Source organism: Cheilinus undulatus, linkage group 4 (genome assembly GCF_018320785.1).
Source record: "Cheilinus undulatus linkage group 4, ASM1832078v1, whole genome shotgun sequence".
Classification (NCBI taxonomy): Eukaryota; Metazoa; Chordata; class Actinopteri; order Labriformes; family Labridae; genus Cheilinus; species Cheilinus undulatus.
Window position 1 is genome coordinate 52,907,036 of NC_054868.1, and position 11,970 is coordinate 52,919,005.

An 11,970-nucleotide genomic window follows, 5' to 3' on the forward strand; every position below is an offset into this window, starting at 1 on the left:
AAACTCAAAGATAGTGATGCAAAAAAATCCTCTAGCTGAAGTTAAAGTCAGGGTTACTAATCTCTCCTCCTGGTTATCAGAAGTTCAGTTACAAACACAAGAAGTGAATCAATGTGACCCAAAAGAAATTTCTTGCATTGGTCTTGTGCATTGCCAGGAAGTGCATAGCCATTACATGGAAGTCTGACTCCCAACTCCCTATAGAAAGATGGATTTCAGAAATGAATAGTTGTATTCCACTTGAAAAGATCACATATACACTCAGAAATGACTACAATATTTTTATAGAGCTGTGGCAGCCTTATTTGGCCTATATAGAGTCCCTGCCAACCTCTATAGTGGACAGCATGGAGAAAGCTAATTAGAATCAACAAGCCTTTGGTCATCAGTACTAAGTATTGTCTGTCTTCCCCCTTGTTTTTTTCTTTTTGTGTTATCTTTTTAGTTTAGTTAGTATTTTCACGTATGTCTTGTTAAGTTGGAAAAATGAAAATAAAATATTCTAAAAAAAAAAAAAAAGAAGTGAATCAGTGGAAAATTAAAGGAAGTGGTCTTTGTCATTTTAGTGTGAAGGTAGCAGACTGAAGATAAGTTCATCAGAACAGACCAGACTTCCTTCCTCTTTACATTTATCAGCATACATGAGTCAGATTAAACTAACAACTTATAACCAGAGGTGTGAAAACTGACTGTAAAATAATGAACTGCACAATCCTTTGCAGTTCTAACCTTTTAGAATCAAAGCTAAAGTCTTTAACAGAAACAGTGAATGAAAACAGTGAATGTGAGGCAGCATTTATTTGATACTATGAGAAATATTTACATATATGAGAACTGTAAAAGACAGGCTAATGAACGTGCAGAGTCAATGCAGGCATCAGCATTTTAATGCTTCCTCTCATATAAACTTCCAATCATTCATGACCAAAAAGAGAAAACTCAGTTTCTTAGTTGCTTTGAGTCAGACCCTGTCATTGCCACCTCCATGTTTGTTTTGGCAGAGCCTGCACCTGCACAGGTAGTTGACAGCTGTCAGAAAACGAGGTGAGGAGTAGCCACAGTGTCCTCCAGGGAGCCAAACTGTCTGTCTTAAGACTGGGGCAAAGGCTGATCCTGGATTCTAAAATAAGGATATGATGTTCTTTTAAAACAGAAAACAAGATCTATGAAAACCCTGATCAAATTAAGCAACTAAAATCCATGCAGCCACAGTAGACACAAGCTCTGAGGTTCAGTGGTTTTGCCCAAATAAGAGAGGAATCTCAACTAAGAAATGCATTTTCTATATTTCTATCTGTTCTTTCTAGCTTTCTGGCTTTTAAACATAATTTCTTCATCATTAAATTAAAGAGGGGTCACATCAATATACTTTCTTCAGGGTTCAAACTGACAAAATGTAGAAAAACTCATCAAACTTATCATGTACCTTGAATTAGATTTGGTCTAGGATGTATTCTGTACTTGTGACCACAAACAGCACCCATATGAAGAAAAATGTCTTTTTCATCAAAAGCACTCATGCACTCAAAGGTTAACAGCAGGAAGAAGAGTTGATAAAAGATAAACTCAGACTAAGAATATTCAAAGAAATGAAAAATGCATTCATAAGATAGTAAAAAAAAAGCATTTTATAAAAATTATATTTACAAGTTTTTACATCAAGGTCAGGTTTCTCTCAGGAGACCAACTTTAAAACAGATTTGGATTAACTCCTAACAGTGCAGCAGAAAACTTTAGGACTGACCAGAGAGAAGAGAGGAACATTTAAAACTTTATCAAATAAATGTTAAATACAGTCAACTAAAGTTTAGCCACTAAATAATTAAAAAGCTAGAAAAAAAACATTTCCAAACCATTAAGTGGTGCTGACTATCTTACCTGTCTTTGTTTACTGTCTTCATTAAATAATTTGACCCGTTTTTAAGTGCAGATACAAAGATTACCCAGTGTACTGACTTCGGGAATACTTGAATAATGTGTTTTTTTTCCCAATCCCAGTTATTCTCAAGTTGGAGTGACACATAAATTACAGTAAAGACTAACTCAAGGTAATCCTGGATAAAAATGAACCTTTTGTACAAATCCAGCACAGGTTATACAAAAAGGGCAAATTCTGAGATTTAAAAAAATATACTGTTGGTAAAATAAAGATGGTTGTCTTGTACCAATAATGTTAATTGTCAGAGTGGTGTATTCTTGAAAAAAACAACAATGAATACTATTTTTTAACTATTTTACTATTTTAACTATTTTTTTAACTATTTAGAAAGTGGATAAAGAGCCTGCTGTTATCAGTGTTTGTTGACTGTGCTATACAGTTCAGTAGCCTCGTCTTGTCTCCTGGTTCTGAGGAGAAAAAAAGTATTTTAAGGTTAAATTAATGAATACTAAAGATGCTACATATTTAATAATATTAAAACAACAATTTGATATTGGTCGAGCAGTTGATAATTCTAAAAAGTGAGAAGAACATTCTTGTTTTCTGAGCTGCTCACCTTGTGGCATTCCCAGTAAACCTGACAGCAGCATATTCAGAGACGTCCTGTCTTTCCGTGTGTCTGATTGGCCGAGCTGGTCTGATGTTGGAGTATAGATCTGCCTGGTTTTGAGAGAACTGTACACTGGCATACTGAAGCTCATCCTGCTCCTCTGGCTCTCCCTGATCAGGGAGATGAATGACCTTTGACCTTTGTTTTTCATGAGCAGGTTCTCTTTCTGAATGAGGCCTCTGTGCAAAGGACTGCAACCAGGATAGAACAAAACAGTAACGGCAATTAGAGCAACAATCTGATAAGAAAACAGTGTCATCAAGACAACAATAAATAAAGGAAAGCTGAAAGAAACAGTATAGAGGGATACTGTTTAGTTTATATGAGCCAATTTAACATTAAACATGTTCCTCTTGCATATACTGGTACCCTGTGTGAGGCCCAGCATTCAATTGACTGTGCTTTATAGGAAAGATCCAAGATGCAGCTTTGTTCTGCATATATGTACAAGTAGTGAGACTTTTTTGATATTCTTTTAAACATTTTAAATTCTAACATGAAGTAAAACACAGAGGATAAACAGACCAAGCAAATTCTATCTGAAACGACAAGGAGGAAGTTTTTTGTTTATGAATAATTTTCTTCACCGTTCTCACCTGATGCCTGTCGTGTCGTCTCTCTGCAGCCTGAGAAGGTTCCTTGGAAGCCCTCTTTTTTCTGGTTAGGAGAATTTTTAAAAGAAAAAATTTGAAACATTTTAAGCCTCAACAATGCTGAAGAAAAAGTAAGACAAGTTTGCTTACCTGATCCACAAGAAGATGAAAAGGGCCACAATAACCAGGAGGACAACAGTGACTAATCCAGCAACAATCGGTAGATTCCCTCCCTCTGAAAATGAATGATCAGAAAGAAACAGTGACTTAAGATGTGTCAGACTTTAAAACCTATTAATCACTCAAAATATCCCATTCCTAGTCACAAAGATATATACGTGTAGTTGCTACTTTAGAGCTTCTGACATGCATCTGCTCTGGCTCCATTTTAGAGGGGTTGACTGGTCATCATCTCTGATGATGTCCACTGTTCACTCTGAAAACAGTGTATCTGGAGCTGGCCCAGAGAGAGGAGGTAACATGTAGGTAGCTATTTGTGGTCAAGCTATATGTGAATCTACCACACAAGCCTTGGGACCTTGATTCTTCTCTCATCCATTGTTGACTACAGTTCTTGGTTTGGATAAAGTCTGATGTTTCTGCATAGTAATCGTTATTTTAGTGTTCTGGATGTGTATGGGTTTAAGTGACTGCAGGTGTGTGTAGACATCTTACCTGTCACAACAACAATCAGATGTAAGCTGGACTTACGACGCCCCATTTTGTTCTTGGCCTCACAGTAATAATTCCCACTGTGTTCATCTCTGACATCAGTGATGGTGAAGATCTGTCCTGAAGCTTTTGGTGAGTCTTCATTCTCCTTGTACCAGGTGTACTTAGCTGCTGGGTTAGCATCACTGCTACAGGTCAGAGTCACTGAACTGCCCTCCTTAATCTCAGCAGAGGGACTCACTGATACAGAGGGAAGCTTTGGAGCATCTTGGGGAGACAAAATCATAGATGCAGACTGTAAATATGAAGTGAACAAGGAAAAAAGGAAGTAACATTTAACCAGATAAAGAACTTTAAAAAGGCTGATGAATACGTTACATTGCACATTAATGGTGACTGTTTTCGACATGTTCTTCCCTAACACACTGACAGCTTCACAGCGATAATTTCCAGAGTGAGAGGACTGGATGGAGTCCCAGAAAAGCCTTGGTCCTCTCTTGTAGACTTGAAGTTGTTCGTTTATTTTATACCAGATGTAATTAGCTGCTGGCTTAGCATCACTTCTACAGCTTAGAGTCACTGAACTGCCATTCTTTATCTCAGCTGAAGAAATCCCTGACACCAAGGGACGATTTGGAGCATCTTGGAGGACAGAAAAACAGTCACCATTCGATTTCAAATTGAGTCTTCACAGTGCAAGATTTGAATTTTCAGTATTACCCATTAAAGCTTTCCTCCCTCATAGACTGCACGGTTGTTTTATTAAGCAAGTTCTCCATTACATTAGTAACAATCTAAGAGTGTGCTTGTATTCATAGCCTCATTAGTGAAGAAGAGGTTGAATAGGAGATAATTATTGAATATTATTACTGTCTGTTCCAAAGACCTGCCTGTACATGTTTCTATGATTCATTTGAAAATGTAGTCCAGTCAATGCCACAGTGATTTTTTTTTACATTAATCTACACACTGTACTCCATAATGACAATGTGAAAACAGAACTTTAGAATTTTTTGCAAATTATTTAAAATAAAAATATTTTGAAATATCGCATTGACATAAGTATTCAGACCCTTTGCAGCAAGTCTTTAACCCAGGTTCCTCCTATTTCTCTGGTTCTTTGCTGAGATATTTCTACACCTTGATTGGAGTTCACCTGTGGTAAATTAAATTGATTGGACTTAATTTGGAAAGGCGCACACCTCTCTATAAAAGGCAATGCATATCAGCCATGAGTTAAGAGGAACTGCCTGAAGAGTTCAGAGAAAGGATTGTTGACACGCACAGATCTGGGAAAATAAATCTGCCGCACTGAAGGCTCCAAAGAGCACAGTGTCCTGCAGAATTCTTATACGGAAGAAATTTGGCACAACCAGGACTTTTGAAAGAGCTGGTGGACTGTCCAAACTGGAATTGGTGGAGAAGGGCCTTAGTAAGAGAGGCTTCACTCTCAAAAAGACTCAAGGCTGTAACTGATGCCAGATGTGCTTCAAATAAGCGCTGAGGAAAGGGTCTGGATACTGTCAGTGTGATATTTCAGATTTTTATTTTGAAAAAAAATTGCAAAGATTTCTAATCTGATTGGGTCTGAATTCTTTCTGAATTCACTGCAGGAATAAAAACAAAAACTTTCTTTCTCTCTGGTCATATCGTGTAATTGCTCTGATTGAGAGCCCCCTGGTGGTGAAACTTTATATACTGTGCATTCAAGGGTAAAATTCTGGTCAGATTCTACATTGTTGTGCTCATTTCTGATGAAAACTCTGGGAGCTTGTGGAATGAAAAAAAAAATGCTCTCTTATTTGGTCCCCTCTGTAGAAACAAGCAAGATGCTAAAATCCCAAGATGGCAGAGTTTGTGGAGGGGACCGTCCTTATGAATGAACAAAAGGCTCATTCTAGGTTTTTAAAAAATTACACATTTAGTGGATTAAACACATATTTAGATAGGCCCTCTTATATATATTATGTTTCTGTTTAACCAAGTATGTTCCACTAAAACCCTGATAGACTGTTTCAGTTCCTTATAAAATAAATAACATATTTGCCAACATTATGTATAGACTACAGGGTGGGGTGGGTCAGAACATGTGTTTTTTTAATTATTTTTTTGTGTGTGTGTGCAGAGCACTTTGTTCTACATCGTTCTGTATGAAAAGTGCTGTACAAATCACAATTGATTGATTAATTCATTGATTGATTGCATAGGATGTATTTCCCATTTATTTGGGAAACCTTCCATCTAAAGTGTTAGGGAAGGGACAAATTAAAAGGCAAAAAAGATGATGACAGTCATTGGATGAAGATTCTGTCTGTTGCATTCATGACAGCCAATCAGAGCTACAAGACAAAATGAGAAGCAGACATGCACAGCTCTAGTGAAACCTTAGTACTACAGGCTAGCACTGCCATAGGGAACAGTGGAGCTGATCAGCCTATCTGGAGACATGTAGGAACATCTCCTCAGCTTTCAGTGTGGCTCGTTGCTTTCATTTTAATAAGGAAATGTGGTTGCAGTCTGGTTAAACTGCTGCTTTTTTACAGCTACATCCAAGCTAATGGCAACCGGCTTGAACAACTGTTTTGTAAGCCAGTCACATCCTTTCATATGACCGGCTTACAGAACAGTCCTTTTGGTCCATCCTTTGGATGTGACCCTAAACGGTCAGAGACGGAGCCAGTTGAGGTGGCTAGGGCATCTGATCAGGATGCCTCCTGGTGGCCTCCCTGTGGAGGTCTTCCAGGCTGTCCAACTGGTAGGAGACCCCCAGTTCAGGGGATATTATATCCCATCTAGCCTGGTAGCATCCCTCAGAATCCCTCAGGAGGGACTGGTGCTGGGAAGAGGGATGTCTGGGTTGACTTCAAGACGATGGATGGATTGATGGATGTTGGTCAAATTTGGAAGAAACCGTTCAGTTCAGTTTTTCGCTTTTTCAAGTTCATTTATACTACTAAGTAGGGGTGTGACAAGATCTTGTGCCATGAGATCGCGCGAGATCGAAACGCCACGAGATTTCTTGTCGCGGAAAAATCGATCTCGTGAGATCAATATTGCACAGACACTTGGAGCAGCAGCTCTCCTTACAGAAAACAATACCAAACGGGAAGTTATAAACGACCACAAAGATGCCCTGGACACTTTAAAACTGTTGGTGAGAGAGCAAATAAAGAAACGGAGCTGATCCGGTATCCATTAAGGTGACCGCTCCGACCCCCACCCCCCCGTCGTGTGCCTTACTTGGGCCGCACATGATCCACCTATGCATCATCATCATAACGGTGTAAACTGATGAAATGCTGCTGGTGAAAGCTTGTGCAGTCTCCATGAGGAGAATACAGCATTTACTTAGTTCGTTTATGCGTGCAGACTCGCTCGTAGTGCTGCTATTTGTCACCTTGTAACTTTGAGTCATGTCTCCTTCTCGTCTCACCGTCTGTCAGTCACACATCCATCAGCTGTTGGCTGTGCTATCATCAGTCAGAAGCTTAACATGTGTCGCATAGGGTCTGCATACTGCAGCGGAAAACGCCATAGAGTCCACTGTTAGCTCCAAAAAGCGAAGTTTTAGCTCCAGTTAAACGCGCCCTGTTTGTTGTCTGACAGCAGACAGAGACACACGCTCACTCACCAACGCACACACATCAACACACACGCTCATCTGTGCGTCGTGTCCAACATTGTTAGAGCTCATATGAGTAAAAAAGACCACAAAATGATAAAATAATCTATTTCTTTAAATTACAGCAAACATGTTATTGATTTAAAGATTTACTTTGAGTGTTTTAAACATGGATGTCCTTAAAGAGGATGAAAAATAGTTTGATTTTACTGATGCAGCTCTTTATACTACAGTCTGTTGTAAAAAGTGCTTAAAGTACTTTTAAAATAATCTAAATGCTTTTATTATATATAATCAAGTATAATATTAAAAATAGTTACTGTAATTGTAGCGATGAGTGCATAGTGTAGTAAATTAAAGATTTTGTAGACTGTTAAAATTAAAAGTTTGATTTGAAGAGCATTAAAATGTACATTTTGAGTCAGAGTTAGACAAAACATACTCTTTGGAAGCAATGATAGCCTATTCACTACTTAGTTCAAACATTTTTGAATAGACCTGAATGCGTTGTAATTATGACTTCAGTTGTATAAAGGACATATTATCCACCCATGTATTTTTTTTCCAAAATTAAAAAAAAAAGTATAAAATCTCGTCTTGTCTCGTCTCTCTTGTGAGATAAGTGTCTCGTCACACCCCTACGTGGCAATGAGGGAAATGCCACTCATTAAGTTGATCTAGTGGAAACAATCAGTTTTGTCCATTTTTAACCAATTGATTGGTCAAATTAAGGAATATTTCCGGTCAATTAAAATTTTCCTACGGTGACTACAGCTCTAGCTCACAATATATGAATGTAGACACTTGTATGAATAAATATCAAGCACAGATGAGAGCAGCTGATCAGGCTCAACAGAGTCACACAGTCTACAGCAGGCCCAAATATACTCACACACTGAAGGAGATGGGAGCTCCTCATATCTTTGGAGAGCACAGGAATATCTGTCAGTGAGAAAATCCTGGACTGGATGATAATACCTTGATGTTTCATATTCAATAATCTGTTCATTCTTGAACCAGATGAAGGAATTGTCATCTGGACAACTGCTGAGACACTCTAAGAGCAAAGCCTTGTCTCGTCTGCTCACCTGCACCTCGAGATCTGAACAAGTGAGGAAATTATTATTACCTTAAATTTAAAGACATACATAACATAAATATACAATATAAACTGCTTAATAGTTCCATTATAACTCTACCTGTGGCATGCAGAGCAACTCCAGGTTGACCAAAATATCTGTCTTTGTTTGTCACAAATCTGAACTTGTACTCATCTGTGTCGTTCTTCCTCAGGTTTGTGATTTTCAGAAAGCATTCGTTCTCCACACAGGTATTTTTCACACGACCTGAAAAACTAGAGTTCTTTTCAACATCGCTATATTCATTGTCTATTTTACTAGTAAACCAGAACGTGTTCTCAAGTCTGTTCACATGATTTTTTATTCTTGCTGGGTAGCTGAAGGTGCAGCTCATATCCACAGTAGATCCTGTTGGGGCACAGATCTCCAAAAAAGAGTATCTCACGCTCCAGCCATAGTCCATCTGCACCACTGCAACAAAAAACAAGAAAATGATCAACGATCGTAACTGCAGAGAAGAAAGTGTTAAACTTAGGGATGTCAGTGTTGACATATAGGGTCCAAAATTTTTACATTAAATTCTCCAATATGGTTTTAATGTCCTATTTTTGTCTTTTAAGCCAACAGTAGTTGAGTTACAGGGAAGCAGCTGGACACTACTCATCACAGCATCTCCCTGCTCTCACAGTGATGTAAAATAAGTCCATCACTTCTCCACTTTAAAAACTCAGACAGCTCAGTGGACAAGTCTAAAGTCACCTGAACCTTGTCATATCCAACATTTCACTGTTCTTCCACTCACTAAATCTTTGATTCTGAGTTAAAGCTTAAATGACCTGAAGTTCCTTTATTTATTTCAAAATAAAAGCAGGTTTTATCAAAACAAATAGAAAGTTCTCAACTCAAATTACAATTCAGTTTTTAGAAATTAAAAAGTAAAATTATCAAAAGGTGTTTTGCAGACAAATTGGCAAGTTTATGTGAACTCCTGAAAGTGTAAGTGCTGTCACATTATCTGGATGCATTGAAATAAATCATTTCACATAAAAACGTGTCCATCAGAACAGACTTATTTTAGCCAATCCTGTACCATCCAGTGAATAACCCAGAAATCCAGCAATACAATGGAAATCTAAACACGATAGTTTAGATTAATAATATTTTTTATGAATGTATTTACAATTTACATTGTAACCTATGATTATTTTACATTTTAGTCCAACAGAGAAGTATACAATTTCAGTTCATCGCTTACTCTCTTCCATACCTGCACTCCTAAATCTGACACACATCTGGATTTAATATTTCTCACTTTGCAGTTTCAAACATTAGCACTCCCCCAAAATTAAAAACTCCCTCGATTAGTTGAAATGATTTTTGAATTCAAACTGGAATGTTCTTATTCACCTCAAAAAACATAATTTCTAGTGCTTTTAAATATACAATATCCAGAAATCTTAATGTGGATGATCCTATGAAAAAATGTTTGGTGGATTCACGGTATCCAACTTTATTTATTATCCTAACAGCTCTTTTCTGCAGTTTAATTATTGGATTTTTTTTTAAATGCACTTTCCAGAATTTCAGCACAGTAAGTCATATTCACAACTGACTATTACAGTATAAGAAGGCATTTCTCATTCAGTCAATCCCTTGAGGATCATTGGACTTCAATGAGTTATTGTGTACATGCAGTCCTGAACATTCCTAAAGTCCCTGTAAAGTTAAATCCAGAATTTGTGTTTTAACACACTAGATATTTGGAATAAGGTTGCTGTAAACATGTGAAAACTCTGAGATCAACGTGTAACTGATTTTTAAATTAAACAACTTCTTTCCTGGCTGGGTTAAATTCGAGCTGGGTGAATTTGGAGCCCATGACATCACCGGCCCCTGTAGGGAATAACCCCGCCCAGTGCGGTCTGTTGTTAGCTGATGTCAGAACGTCTATCAGCCACAGTGGTCTATGGGTCATTAACAGAGATTTGTGCCAGAAAACAGTAAATTTAATCTCCAACCTCTGTCCCTCTTCCCTGCAAGGCAGCTGCACTCTGATCAGAAGCATTTTTTTAAATTGGAAAGGATCTTGTTTCTCCTAAGTGGGCGTGGCTTTAACTCTTTCAACCGATACGCCCACACCATCCTGGAGTAGATTTTACCGAAAATTTTTTCATGAGTTTGAAGTTTAATTTTATAAACTTTAGACATAGTTTTCATTACTAAAATTTGGCCTGGTTGTTCATAACACAGTGGCCTATCTTACAACAAACCTAAACTTAATATTTATTTATGTATATATATATTTTTTATATTTAAATATTGTTGTGAAATGTGTTGCTGTCATCAAATTTAAAGTGAGCTAATATTTTTCATGAAATGGCAAAATGGTAAAAAGTCTTTTCAACATCTGATGTGTTCTTTATGTTCTATTGGACTCAAATATTTATGAGATTTGCAATAAAACGCATTTGTTTATAATGATATTTAACACAGCGCCCCAACATTTGTGGAATTGGGGTTATAATTATAATTAAATATTAAACTTGAAATAATTTCATAGATTTCTTTCAAACCTTTTTAAAAGTTACACATCTCATGTACATGTACTGCACGTTTTTTTTGTTTTTGTTTTTTTCACAGTAGATTGTGTAAAAATTCACATTTTCAGAACTTAGACATCAAATATGTGATGCAAAAAGATGCAAGAAACCTGCAAAACAGCCAAAAAATTGATTAATTGATGTTTTGTTTTGAGAAAGCACAGAGCCAATCATGAGTTAGATTTTTGGGGTGGCCAATGGGATCTCAAGGTTATTAATAATAATAATAATAATACATTTATTTATAAAGCGCTTTCAGTCAAAGTGCTGTACATAGAGATAAAATCAACTTGACAATAAAAACATCAGAGAATCCACATATACAAACACACTGAAACAATACAAACGGACATCAGTAAAACAATTTAAGACTCATATGTAACAGTAAACAAGTGGGTCTTCAGCTTTTCTTTAAATACATCGATGGAAGATGCCTGCCTGATTTCAACAGGTAGACTGTTCCATAATGTCGGTGCATGGAAAGAAAAAGCCCGTTCCCCAACCGTCTTTTTATGGACCTTTGGAATGCTAAGAAGCCTAGTACCCTGAGAACGCAAGGCACGAGCAGAGACATGTGGGTTTACCAAATTTGATAGGTATGAAGGGGCGATGCCATTTACAATGGTTGGATATGGTCGCTCATGATCACCCCTTTGACTTGCCCTTTGACATCAATCCTAAAGTTTAACATTTGCATTATGTTCTTAGTTTAAAGGGGAGACACTCAGTTTGCAATGCAATGCAATGAAAGACTGACTAATCAGGATTAACAATTAAATCAAGATTTGAAAAGTATTAAAATTTAGGTTTGACAGTCTTAGGAATAACCCAAGTATGGTAATAAATCCCCAGTTT

At 37.2% G+C, this 11,970-nt stretch overlaps 1 protein-coding gene across 1 annotated transcript; it reads right to left on the reverse strand.

Moving 5' to 3' along the window:
* Window positions 1-1,409: 1,409 nt before the first annotated feature.
* On the reverse strand, window positions 1,410-8,978 carry LOC121507805 (B-cell receptor CD22-like). The gene is made up of 7 exons (XM_041784145.1): window positions 8,636-8,978; window positions 8,329-8,538; window positions 3,818-4,081; window positions 3,293-3,377; window positions 3,146-3,206; window positions 2,496-2,740; window positions 1,410-2,346 (listed from the first exon to the last, which is right to left on the reverse strand). The coding sequence occupies exons 1-7, from the start codon at window positions 8,976-8,978 to the stop codon at window positions 2,292-2,294; spliced, it is 1,263 nt and encodes a 420-aa protein (XP_041640079.1). The 3' UTR covers window positions 1,410-2,291.
* Window positions 8,979-11,970: the final 2,992 nt, after the last annotated feature.